Below are 14,555 nucleotides of genomic sequence, written 5' to 3'. Positions count from 1 at the left end.
TATACTGTATAACATAAGACACAATGATTTAAAACGTAGGAGCACCATACAAACCATAGGGAAATAAATAATACATTTTCCATTCCCAAACCCCAAATCCCTGAATCATTTACAACCATTCTACAATATTCTGAACACTGTTTTGTATTTAATTCTGTGTTTGATCAGTTAAATCTTTACACATCAGCGAAGCAATTCTATTACTAAAAATATTACAATAGATTATAAAAATGTTGTCTACCTAAATGTTTTCAGCTATCTCTTTTTGTTTATTATTTAGGGAGAATTTTTTCGAATAGAACATAATAAGTGTTGCCCAGAATGTAGTTCTAGAGAAGAAGGCTTTTGCCAGCATGAAGGAAAGGAGCATGCTGTAAGTACTGTTTCATTTTGTGACTGTTGTGATTTTATTATTTTTATAGGTATTTGTCTCTCATAAAACAAGGTGTTTTGTTTTTCCACATTGTTTACTTACATACACTGATAGGTTTTATGATTATTTATTATTATTAAGTATAATGTAACCCGGTGGTATAACGGACATAATTTAGTATACTTTACTTAATTTTGAAAAAGTATTGTCTTCACTTGTACATCTTTACTGCATTGTGTTTTACTTGTGTTCACCATAAGATAAACGCTAGTAATACAAGTTAGAGCAAATATGTTCTAGATATCATTGAGTCCTATGATCAGGGCCTGATTAAGGGTTCTGACCGCCCTAGGCTAATACGGCCGCAGCGCCCCCCCCTCCTCCGATTATATAGGTGTATAGGAACACTCCTGAATATGAATGTTCAGGTGTATTCTCCAGCATTCAAATTTAGACAGATTGTGCCATTGTCTCTTACCTGTCCTTGCTCTTCTCTCTTGCAACTTTGTTATCCTCTCGTTGGCTTCTGGAAAGTTGGCGTCCTTTTTTGAAAATGCAAAAATGTATTATAATCTCACTAATATTTAGTATTCTAGTGATTGCTGAGACCACCCATGTGACCACCACACAATCATGAGATTCTGCCCCCCAAAGCTGCTCTATTTTTTAAAAAGCCCCTGCAGCCATTTTCCTTAACCACAACCCCCCCGCACAGCCATTTTCCTTAACCCCTGCTGCAGCCATTTTCTTTACCTCCCACCCTGCATCCATCCCCCTTGCAGCTATCTTCCTTACCTCCACTCTGCTAGCTAGCTATCCTCCCCCCCGTCACATCAAAACTCCCCCAGTCACATATATCAGCCCCCCTCCTCTGCCCTCCTTCATACATATCAACCTCTCTACCTCCCTATAGATTTTCATGGCAGCCCCCCCCCTCCCACCCTATAGATTTGTATGACAGTCCCCCTCTCCCTCCCTATACATATGCATGACAGTCCCCCCTCTCCCTCCCTATACATATGCAGGGTAGTCCCCCCCCCCCCCTATAGATATGCAGGGTAGTTCCCCCCCTCCCTATAGATATGCAGGGTAGTTCCCCCCCCTTCCTATAGATATGCAGGGCAGTTCCCCCTCCCTATAGATATGCAGGGCAGTTCTCCCCCTCCCTATAGATATGCAGGGCAGATCCCCCCCCTCCCTATAGATATGCAGGGCAGTTCCCCCCCCTCCCTATAGATATGCAGGGCAGTTCCCCCCTTCACTTACCTGTAGTTGTGCCAGCGTCGCTCCTCTCCTCAGATCAGCAGATAGGAAGTGAAGACGTCCTGCTTCCTGTCTGCTGCACAGCAACAGGCAGCCTGGCGATTGGCTGTGTGTTGCTAACCACTGACCACCAATGCTTTTGATCGTCGAGTCCTGCACCCCCCCGCGGCGATCCCCCCCCCCCCCCGCGCGGCGATCCCCAGCGGCGACCCCTCCCCCTCCCCCACCCCCAAAAAAAATGAATGAAAAAAAAAATAATAATAATTTTTTAAAAATAAAAATACCCACAGTGCAGCGCCCCCCGGGACCCAGTGCCCCAGGCTGCAGCCTGGTCAGCCTAGTGGTTGATCAGTCCCTGCCTATGATAAGTACACCCAAAATGTTCTGGTCTGCTATAACATACCCACAGAAGACATTACAATGCACACAAAACAATGAATACATATAAACAGAAATGTTGTATCAAGCGGTTTAAGAGTAAGATCGTGTGACCACAGTTATGAGCATTAATATTTGTTTCATCCAAATTACCAACATCAAGAATGGCATTGCATCTTGTTCGTTGACCCTGTAGGCGTTGACAGGATATTACCTCTGTCCCGTTCACTCTTCGATTGTTTTCTCTGTGACGGGCAATTTGCTGAGGAGTCAGATTTGCATGGTGGTAACCAGAGCTGGATTTAAAGCTAGGCAACCTAGACATTTGCCTAGGGCCCAGCAGTCCCCAAGGGCACCCCCAGGGCTGGCAGTGAGCAAAGGTAAGCAAAGCAGGGGGATGCCAAGCCTGAGATGAACTCCCTTCCGCTTGCCATCCCCGCTGCTGCTTGTCTGCTGGCCCAGGGAAATAAAATGTGACTGAAGGAAAAAAAAAAAAGTCACCAGACTCCGGCTGCGGTGCCCAGCAGCCTCCTCCCCACCCATTTGCTCCGTTCCACTGAATGTTGGGCGTGATGATGTCACGACATATTCAGTGAGGACTCGCTGAGGAGCTGCGCGACAGAGAAGAAGGAAGATAGAACAGAAGAAAACAGAGGAAAATAGAAGGGAACAGAAAAGAAGAAGGCAATAGAAAGGTAAGTAAACTAACGGAGCTGGAGGCACAATGGCACACACTCTGAGGGAAAGTAAAGAGGAGAAGGGGAGCAAAATTGGGCACAGTGTGAGAGAAAGTAAAGAAGAGAAGAGAGCATTATTTGGCAAAGTGTGAGGGAAAGTATAGAAGAGAAGGGACCAAAATGGGCACAGTGTGAGGGAAAGAAGAGAAGGAGGGAACAAAACTGGGCACAGTATGTTTGAGGGAAAAAAGAGAAGGGGAGCAAAATTATGGCTGGCACAGTGTAATAAAGAAAGAGGTCACAGTGTGATGAGAGGGACAATGATGAGGGGCACAGTATGATGCAGGGGCAGCAGTGTGATGTACATGTTAGAAACATATGTTCTGGGTATGAACTTCTTTGGGGGGGGGTTGGAGTTCTTTAAAAAACAGAGCAGATAGCATATAGCTTAACCTGCTACTCGACTATAGGGGTATATTCTATGCTAAAAAAATATAGCACTATGGATTGTTTCAGGAAGGGGGGCCCAAACCAGTATCTTGCCTTGGGCTCTAAAACTCGGCTCTGGTGATGACGATCACGTTCTGTTTGGTCATCAGTCATAGTTTGTCATCTGGCTTTATCCCGCTCCCCCGTTCGTCTTTTTGATGATTCTTGCTGTGCGGTTACTCCCACAGCAGACATTTGCCTTTTAGGTTTCATTGCAGTTACACTTTGTTGCTAAAATTAGTATATTCCTATTCATTTAACACTAAGTGCAAATGAAACAAATGGCTAGAAAATCAAATCAATTTGGAAGAGCAAAGGTATAAAACGGTAACTGCAACCCAAACAACCTAAAGAAACCAAACAAAATACACCCAAGAAGTGAGGAAAATCTAGTCAGTAGGAATAATCGAATACACAAATGAGTCATTTGCAATCATTTTACCAAGTTTGTTTTTGTTGTGTGTGTGTATTTATAAAGGTGAGGGGCAGAGTTAGCCTTTTATGTATATAGATTTATATGTTTTTTACATTAAAAAAGCTATGGTCTCTTAAACATTGTCTTAGGCTCATAATTATTTTCCTGCTCAGTTCTAACACTTCTTAAAGACACCGTTGGGTTCTGTCACAGGTCAGAAGAGCTAGTGATGTTATCACCTGTTATCACTTGGGAAGTAATTATCACTGTGGATATTATTAGCTGAGAAGTAATCACTTGGGATATTGTTACACATTATATGGTCATCACTTATAAATTAATGCTCAGTGGTACCAGTGAAGCTTGTCAGGGTTGGCTGAGTAGTTGAGACTTCTCCCTGTGCATAATCCCATTCTTCATAATTATTCTAACCTTGTTTTCCTCTTACCTGTGAATCATATAAAGATAATGTTTTTGCCTGTATTCTATACAACTCAGGCTTGCAATTTGCTTTATTCTCTTTCTCTATTGGTGGTTTGTGTAATCTATTCAAAAGACCAACATCTGTTAACAATTTGTTGTTTGCTCAGGATGAATTATTGTGAAAAGGATAAAACAGCTGTAATTGCAGGAGTTCTACATTATACATTACAGCCTCAGGCAGGTGTGCGGCATAGATTGTTAGTGTACATCTCAGTCATTCCAATAGTAAAACTGTGAAGAGACTTCCTTCCTCTTACAGGACCGTTTTATAATTGTGGTGTAATATATATATATATATATATATATATATATATATATATATATATATAATATATATAATATATATATATATATATATATATATATATATATATATATATATATACATATATATATATATATATATACATACACACACATTATATATACACATACATACATACATACATACATATGTAGATACATACATGTACACATACATATTACATAATATATATATATATATATATATATATATATATATATATATATATATATATATATACACACACATACAAATATACATATAAACAACTGGGTCAGAGCATCTCCAAAATGGCAGGTCTTGTGGGATGTATGGTGCTAACCAACCACTGGTTGTCCCAGGAAGGACAACCAGTGAACCGCCGACAGGGTCATGGGCTCCCAAGGCTGATTGATGTGCTTGAGGAGCGAAGGATAGCCCGCCTGGTCCAATCCCACAGAAGAGCTGCTGTAGCTCAAATTGCTGAAAAAGTTAATGCTGCCTATAATAGACAGATGTCAGATCAGACAGTGCTTACTGCATATGGGGCTGCGAAGCCGCAGACCGGTCAGAGTGCCCATGCTGACCTCTGTCCACCTCCGAAAGTGTCTACAATAGTCACGTGAGCGCCAGAACTGGACCATGAAGCAATGGAAGAAGGTACATTGGTCTTATGAATCTCGTTTTCTTTTACATCATGTGGATGGCTGGGTGCGTGTGCGGCATTTACCTAGGGAAGAGATGACACCAGGATGCACTATGAGAAGAAGGCAAGTCCGCGGATGCAGTGTGATGTTCTGGGCAACATTCTGCTGGGAAACCTTAGGTCCTGGCATTCATGTGGATGTTCCTTTGACACGTACCATCTACCTAAACATTGTTGCATACCAAGTATACCCCTTCATGGCAACAGTATTCCCTGGTGGCAGTAATCTCTTTTACCAGGAAAATGCGCCCTGCCACACTGCAAAAAATGTTTAGGAATAGTTTGAGGAACATGACAAAGAGATCAAGGTGTTGACTTGGCTTCCAAATTCCCCAGATGTCAGTCTTATCAAGCATCTGCAGGACGTGCTGGAAAAACAAGTCCGAGCCATGGAGATCCCACCTCGCAACTTACAGGACTTAAAGAATCTTCTGCTAACGTCTTGTTGCCAGATACCACAGGACACCTTCAGAGGTCTTGTGGAGTCCATGTCTCGAAGGGGCAGAGCTGTTTTGATGGCATGAGGGGGACCTACATAATATTAGGAAGTTGGTTTTACTATTGTAGCTGATCAGTGTATACAAATCTCCTATGTGTCAATCTCCCGTCCTAAGCTTTGAAAACAATATTACAACCATTTAATTTAATTATTTTTTATTTAAAAGGATTCTGTCATAAAAAACAAAACCAAAAAACCAAACAGAATGATGAAAATATGTGTATAACCAAACATTTTATCATCAAAGTAATTTTTTTTATGTGGTATGTTTGGTAACTGCTTAGTGTTATCTGAGACTGAGTGTGTTTATGAAATTAACAATGTGCAGGCCCGGCGCTCCCATTAGGCAAGGTTAGGCACTTGCCTAGGGCGCCGAGCTCTGGAGGGCGCCACAGAATTCTGAATTACTTTAAAACTGTGCGGCGACCGCTGACCATACCTGTCACGGCCGCCGCACAGCATTCAGATGGACGGGGAGGGGGGGAAGAGGCTATTTTGTCACCACCGCCGCCTCTCTGCTCCGTCTCCTCCCCTCCACTTACTAGTGTCAGTGAGTGGAGGAGACGGAGCAGAGAGGCGGCGGTGGTGAGACAAGGTAAGGAGAGAAGGGAGGAGGGAGGAGGGCGGCGCTTTTTTAAAAATGCCTAGGGCGCCGTGGACCCTAGCACCGGCCCTGACAATGTGTCTAATTAAATAGCTTAGTAAGTGAATGATGCTCTACTTCCATGTTCTTGATGGTGTAGGCTCCACCCACAAAATGATGACTGGTTGATGAGATCTTATTGATTGTAATTATTCATGTTACTGCATCTCACTGCCAACATTACCAAAGAGAACGAGGCTTGAAGTATGTCAGGTAGAGTAATCAGACTAGACCCATCTTGTTGTAAATGCTATGAACTCATGTATTGTCCTTTAAAATCTTCTACTTTGAACTCTTATCTTCTGCATAAGTGACGTCCTTTTAAAATCTGTTAAACGTTTTCCTTTGAATTATAAAGCTCTCTAACAACTGATGCAAGTTTTTTTTTTTAACTTAATACCAAAAGGCTATGCAAATGTATCCATTCTCATCTTACAGTTGCCTGAAGGGCTTCAAGTGGATATGAATTTCCTGGCATATCACAACATTATCTTATACAATTAATATTTTATAATTATGCCACCCATATTATCTCAAAGGTTAAGGATTGCATAACCTTATCATGAAAGAAACACCATCAAAATATTTTATTTGCTTACTTCAGGGTTTTTAGGCACAATGTATGTAGTTTTAGTGAAAATATTAATAATGTATAAAAGCACCTGTCTGTTGTCAGAATTTGGAATTTATAAGGACTTAGCCAATGCTAAACAGTCTAGAGTCTAATATTTAAAGGACCATAGATAAGTTCATAGCATTTACAACAAAATAGAAATGGTCTGACTACATTGCTGTACATGACTCAAACCTTTCTGGATTTTCCAGGTGGCAACTTAGGTAAGTGCTAATACCTAAAAGTTGAGGCTAAGACAGTTGATGAAGTTAAAGAGTAAGTAAAGCTGCACATAATAATATGTATCAATGGCTTTTTATTACTATTCTGAATAATACACTTGAAATAACTGATAACTGGAGTGCTTTTATATTTAACTAGATATGTTTATTATCCTCACTTGCCTACATTTTGGACCTCCCCTCTGGGAGCTCCAGAGGTCAAGTGTAAGGGCATGAGGACGCGATTTGTGTTATTGGTGGATGCATGCTGGATGCCTGCACAGAGATAGGACCACTGATGCCACAGCAGCTTCACTAATTAAAAGAACAATACATATACATATATATGCAATTATGCATACACACACACACACACATATATATATATATATATATATATATATATATATATATATATATATAATAAATTCACACCTCTCTCAAACTCTTCATAGATGACAATAGTGACTTCAACAGCCCAGCATTCTCATACTGAGTGAATACGAATTATTGAACTTGGCAGGGTATTTATTTTAAACGTACAACATTTTCATTATTTCATTTTGCACATACATTCTGTATATATTTTGCGATCCTTTACAAATAATAATATTAAATGTTCCGACTGGTGGCATCTGCAGTGAAGCTTAATGCACACTCCTGGGATCTAGAAATGTTTGACAGTTTAATTGTATATAGACACTACTAATTGTCTTACTCTACAGTTTCCTTACTACACAATTATTTCCACAAATGTAATCCTTATTTTTCTCTTAGGTCAACAAATCTGATTTTCTTATTGATTTATCGATTTAACTGAATTGTAACTGAGGTTTTATAGCAGTTAAAAATGCCTACATTTAAAATCCAAGTTAAACAAGTGAAAAATGATTTTGTATCATTCCGAAATACATAATAATCCTTGGTTATTTCATACCTTATTTACATTTGCTATGTTGATAGGTGCAAGTGAGTGTTCTCTGTTATCAGTCACTTCAGATAAAAGCTTGTATCCATTTTTTTAAACATCTGTCACAATGTCAGCTTGAACTGTAATGAACAAATCAGTACTGGCTGTACTTTTTCAAATGCCAAACAGACCATACATTTTAAGTCCCTTCTAAATGTGAAAAAAAAATTAGATTTAATATTGACAATGTTTTTCTCCTATTTTACTGGACACTGGGGGCCTCATTTAGAGGGAGGAATAAATCCAGCTTGGAGGTTCAATTTTGCACCTTAGAAACGCCATGTTGCGCTGCAGATTTGGGAGAGTGGCATATCTTAGATCAACTGTAAATCTCAGTGTAAAAATTTTAAGCTGCCAAATATTTGTACACAACATGCAAATCCAGGTGGTATTTTCCCTGTATGCAAAAAATATAAAAAAATGCAATTGTATCTTTTGCAATGCAACATGGTTTCTCCATGTGCAGAATTGCACCATTTAGCTGTATTTGGACTTCTATGTTTAGGTCTGTTGAAGATATGTTCACTTCTCAGTGAACGCAGAGCCTGCTTTGCACCACAGGCCAATGTAAAACTGAGCATGACTATAATATGCCCAAAAAGAGACAGACTGCATTGTCCTTCAATAAACTTATAGAGAAGGTGTCTGGTGTGATCACTGCTTTATCTCAATGTGTATCTTTAGTAGTGATAAAGTTCTGTTCTGAAACTTACAGTTTAAAGGTAACTGGTACTATTTTAGTTTTAGAATGCCTCTCTATTTTCTTGATATAGATAGGACAGTCCCAAATCTAGGGGGTTGTCCCGCTGTATTGACAGCCAGGACATTTGCCCAGACTGATGAGACTTTTGAGATTTATGTCTTGCTAACCTGCTCCACACACATGTCATTGTTAGTGGAAATTCAGGGATATTTTTAGGGATGGGTGATGTGGGCGATGCTTCAGAGGACCTAGGCAATATCAGAGCTGTAACTTAGAATTCTAGCGCCTGGGGCGAGAAAGACATATGTCACCCCTTAGCCCTCAATTTTAACCAAATGAATCTAAAATATTCCTAAACTGCACACCCCTTCAGTGTTGCGCCCCTGGGCGGGCATCCCTATCGCACAGCCCTAGTTACGGCCCTGCTAGGCATGCCCCTGGAGATGTGGCATGCCTCTAACTAATGTGACCACATCACCATTTTTCATGTCCCCATTCTAAAAACCCACTTTTGGGAGGTATGGTATCAGTGGTTCTTTAACAACCTACTTCTGCAAGGTAACTAGATATAGGTGGTCCTATTTGGGTTACAACAGGTCGCAGAAGAAAATAGGAGTGATTCTATTATTCACATTTATCAGACTCAAACATTTTTGTAGAATAAAAAATACAATTCAGGCTCAGACATACTTGAGACCATTCTATTGACTGAATCATATCATCCTTCCTTTTACTTGATTCCCCTGCTCCTCTCGTACATAATATATTTTTTCAAGCACATACAATTCGCGTAAATTCAAATATCGTTAAATAGACTAAACAACTTGTCATTTTCTGTGAATACAGAAAGAATTAAATATACAAATACATATGACAAGCAATTGGTGCAGTCAGATAACAAAATAGATCATCATTTTAATGTTGTCACTTCATGTGTGGAATATAGAGATCAAGCGATTATCTAATTAGAAAACATATTGATATTAGCATGCAGCATAGCGAGAATGATTATTACAGCAGTCTGTTCCATGTCCTCAGCCATTATGCTATTTTCTACCCTCCAACCAATCAGATTGCTTATGGGGTTGACTGAACACACAAGCATTATAATAGTATAGATACCTTTTCAGATATACATATCTTGTCATAGCATGTAAGTAGATGCTGAAAAGCTTGTCTAGCCCGTGGCGTCTTCAAAAATATCCTCTGAAAATAGGTTTGCTGTCTCTTTTAATACTTATAAACTAAACTGGGTCATTGGAATAACAAGGATTGGGTAACCTGTGTTCCACATTGTGTTATGTTGGTGTAAATGCCAGCCCTGGTTATGCAGTATTTGGTAGACTAGTGAGGCATCATTGTTTGTAACACACATTTTGGGTCAGCACAGGTTAGGGTTATTGTTTCCACACGACCTACCTTCAGACGAACATTTTGCCCCAGAAGCTGTGAGGCTGGGAACTTGGCACAATGCTGTACAGGTCATGGAGACAGTACTAATCACTGCTGTGAATGCTATCCTCATGCTGCTAAGGTCTCTATGCTGCAGCTTTAGAAAGGCCTAACGTAAGGACCATTAATCCTCCTGTCAGGAAAAGTGTATCCAATTTAATGAAAGGCTAAGGTGACTGAGAATGTAACCTTCTCTCCCATGATAGAGGCATAACACACAAATTGTGCTGGAAAGTAAAGGCCGCTGTTAATTACCACCAGGCTCTACTACCCGGTGCTGCTGATTGCCTTTTTAACGCTTTACTTGCTGAGCACTTTTGTCTTTTGCAGGGGATCACATACAACTGTTGTCAACACAAGTGTTACAAGTGTAAATACAAACTGGAATATGTTTTCATTTTAGATAGTAACTTTGCAAACAGTCAAGTTTCACATGAAACTCTCAAGCAGAAGTTGTAACAGTGCTGCATTCAACTATGAAAAATACAAAAAAAGCTGTTGAAAGGACTAATGTGGTTATGTTAGGTCTCAGTTGTTGATACATCCAAAACCACATGGTGTCAGCTGCATTTTGCATTAGCTCAGTGCTGAGCCCTGCATGAACAATTTGTGAAATAAAGTGGAAAAATCACATTGGGCTTTCCTGGAGGTGATACAAGAAGAATAAATAGGGCATGAGTTTGTAGGGAGAGGGTGTTTATGAAATGGAGGAGGAAGCATAGAAGTGTAACTAAAATAGCTGATGTTGGTTTATACCAACCTCTTATAATTGTTATAGGGCCCCAAAAGTGCCGCCTTATGGGCCTCATTTAGAGTAGGAGCAAATAAAGCTAAAGCGTGCACATATGCACCTGTTGTAATGTGAGGGCTGCAGATGCATTTTTTGCATGCAGGCAGCTTTTACCCACAGTACGCAAACACTGACAAGTTTATTTTAACTGTGAGATTTAGAGTTCCTCCGAACTCTAAATCTCTCAGCACAGTTTACATTTTCTCCCCTGCAGTGCAGCATGGTTTACCAAGGTACAAAATGACAACTTCTAGCTGGATTTACACCTCTAAATCAACACAGCTCTATATCAGGTCCTGTATCACTACACCAAGCTGCTTGTAGGAAAGTGGCTTTTAAGAACTATTCTTTTACAGTTATCTATCATGTTCGTTTACAGTGATTAAGTTTGCTATAGAGTTAGTGGACTCTTTATTTCTCAGTTTGGCAGCAGTGTGACTTACTTAAAATCAGACCTTTTTCTATAATTCATGGTATGAAAATGAGGTCATCATGAACACAAGTAGAAAAACATATTCAAGTCTGCTCTGGCAATGGGGGAAGACACTGGTGCTGAATGGGTACAAAGTCCTCAGTGACATGCTCATTCTAAGTGTCCAAGCGCCAAAAGTTGCTGTGTGACCCTGTAGAAGCACTGATATCCTTACTTAGTCAAGGGGCTATGAATTAGATTATCCTCAATAAAATAGTATGTTAGAAGAATGAATGATAATAGATGATGGATACACTTTAAAGACCACAAGTGATATCACCTGAAAAAAAATACAGGCCCCTTCAAGAGTTGGAGTAAAGTCCGTTTGTGGGGCATAAATATCTGCATTTCCTTAATGCATGCCCTGTATAAGAGTACTAACATGCATCTGTATTTAGATTTCAGTGTTTCTTATGGCACCTTACTCCTGGAGTAAGCTGAGTAAAGTAACGAGGTAAGCAGGCTAATTAGATTTGGCCATATAGCCAGATATCCAGGGGGCGTATCAGCACCATTTATTTATATAGCGCCACTAATTCCGCAGCGCTGTACAGAGAACTCATTCAATCAATCCCTACCCCATTAGAGCTTACAGTCTAAATTCCCTAACATACACAGACAGAGACACACACAAGGGTCACTTTTGATATCAGCCGATTAACCTACTAGTATGTTTTTGAAGTATGGGAGGAAACCGGGGCACCCGGAGGAAACCCATGCAAACACAACGGGATTTAGGGCTTTTCCCAATTTATAAAAGCCCCAGGACCAGTAAGGAATATCACAGTAGTCTTCATGAGGGCCTCAGGTGAAGCTTCCCCATGTAAAGACTATTTAACAAGGACAGCGGCAGTACAAGTACTGCTTCCAGTGCCAGTGCATACATGTGAGCCGGAAATATTCCTCTTACCGCTACTGGCCTGCATTGATCAGCTGGTTCGGCGACCTTTCAGTGATAAATTGTGTGGCCAAAGATATTCCATTGCTGCAATAGGCAACTATAGGAAGTCTTCAAAACCGCAAGGTTTTGATAAATAGACTTTCAAGTCTGAATTGGTGAATCATTACTAGAATTTTCAGTACGTGTTAATTACTTTTTCATGACAGTATGATAGATATTTGAAAGATAGAAATGTTACTTGGAATTATTGTATAGATTTCAATAGTTTGAAGTGTTGTCGCAGCACTAACATTTGAACTAAATACATAAACCACATGCTTTCTATACATTTGATAACATTTTTTTTTTAAAAAAAAAATTATTTGCTATTATATTGGCTAAAAATAGTGTATTATGCTTGTGTTTCTTTCTATGTTGTTTTAATGCTCAGTTGACTTTTTATCATTTTATCCCGAACTCTGAACTTTTTAATTTATATAAATTATACAGTGATTATGTCAAACTATATAAATAATAAGGCAATCATTTAATTTGGACAAATATGGATGATAATTACATATTGTAACTTCTGAATTTGTGATTACAGCACGGTACACAGTGGACACACTCCAAATGCATTGTGTGCACATGCGTGCATGGTAAAGTAACATGTGCCTCAAAACACTGTCCCAGGCCAAGATGTAAAGCTGGAGAAGTGGAAAGTGTGGCTCCTGGAGAATGCTGCCCTATGTGTGTGGGAACAGGAGGTGAGTGTAAGGCCTTGTCGTGATGTATGTAAAAGTTATAAGGGTCACCAGTCTATGGTCACAATTTATCATGCTGTGAGGGCCCTGCAGTCAGAAATGCTTTCCAGTTCACCTGTTATGTATTAAAGTATGTAATAAACCTGTCTGCTGGGGCTTTACTGGATAACACCACAGCCCCTCGAAAAATAAATGAGACATAATAAGAGGCCTCTGTTCCAACACTAGATTATGATTACATTGCAATAAAATGTAAGTTATTTTAGAAAACAATAAACAAGAATTAACATAACACCATTTAGGCATAAGCCAGTTAAGTTAAAGATGTTTTTATTAAAGAAAAAAAACTTACAAGTTGCTCCTTACACTGTAGCTAGACACATTTGTCACCTGTCAGTTTCTAGGCACCTCTTTAATAATATTCAGGGGGCCTGACTTATTTCATAGTTCTTTACTCCCCTGCAATGTCTGGGAGACTCACATATTTCTAGGACTTCTCCCGGGAGAACAGTACAACCTCCAGCATCCCGCCCTCTTTCCTGGAGAAATGGGTAGAGGCGGGGCTTTATGATGCAATTAACAGCGAATCACATAACCCTTCCCCGCCCCTTGCTGTACTATGCAGCAAATAGCGCAATTGAGCCACATGGCTGAGGCTTAATGACAGAAAATTTATATGGCCACACCCCCAGACTCGCTAACAGGCTCTCCCCTCCCTGTTGCATCACATATAATGTGCATTGAAGCACCTGTCATTGAAGTGCACTTGGAATATATTTTACAATGTTGGTAACTCATAGTTCTCTACTCTTCCTGAATCTCCCAGGGGACCAGGGCAACCTTTTGCTTTCTGCCCACTTTGTCAGTAAAGTGGGTGGGGTTAATTATTGCATCCTTACACTGCCCCCTGCTGTAACAGGCCGAAATTGATAAATTGTTGCTGAGGAGCAGGTCCTAAAGACACGATTCACGTGACGTGGCCATGCCCACAGGATGTCGCAGCGAGACCTCCCCTCCTGGAGATCTCACTGCCAAAGTTGGCAAGTATGTGGTAGCTAAAACAAAGTTGTAATCCGGAACATATGATAATACTTGCAATTAATTGAAACATCTTTGCAAAAGATAAACATTCTTTCCCCCCCAACCATCTTGATTTGAGGGCTCTGTCCCGCTATCCCAATTGGGACAGCTCTGTCCTGATAGGTGGGAAATTAGGGAGGTATTGTCAGAGATAGATGGACAGGATGAAGGAGTAAGGGAAGAGCGAGACAAGCAGGTAGGGAGGGGGATACCTGCAATGAAGGTAGGGGCACATAGGGACAGAGAAAATAAAGAGATAAGTGTAACATGGAAGATATAAGGGAGATATTTGGGAAAGTTTTATTATAATATTACGGAGATATGTAAGAGAATCACACAAAGTAGCCAGGAGGGAGACGTGAGAGACACAGCATGGATAGCCTTGCATCTTTTATTATGTT

At 40.1% G+C, this 14,555-nt stretch overlaps 1 protein-coding gene across 1 annotated transcript in view; it reads left to right on the top strand.

Moving 5' to 3' along the window:
* Window positions 1-14,555, top strand: part of FRAS1 (Fraser extracellular matrix complex subunit 1) — a 410,417-nt gene that overhangs the window by 150,722 nt on the left and 245,140 nt on the right. The window contains exons 4-5 of the mRNA XM_075203987.1: window positions 281-373; window positions 12,918-13,077. Coding sequence (XP_075060088.1) covers window positions 281-373; window positions 12,918-13,077 — 253 coding nt within the window. The remainder of the gene's footprint in view (window positions 1-280; window positions 374-12,917; window positions 13,078-14,555) is intronic.

The sequence above is a fragment of the Mixophyes fleayi genome, chromosome 1, assembly GCF_038048845.1.
Source record: "Mixophyes fleayi isolate aMixFle1 chromosome 1, aMixFle1.hap1, whole genome shotgun sequence".
NCBI classification, from domain to species: Eukaryota; Metazoa; Chordata; class Amphibia; order Anura; family Limnodynastidae; genus Mixophyes; species Mixophyes fleayi.
This window is presented reverse-complemented; position numbering and strand designations above follow the sequence as displayed.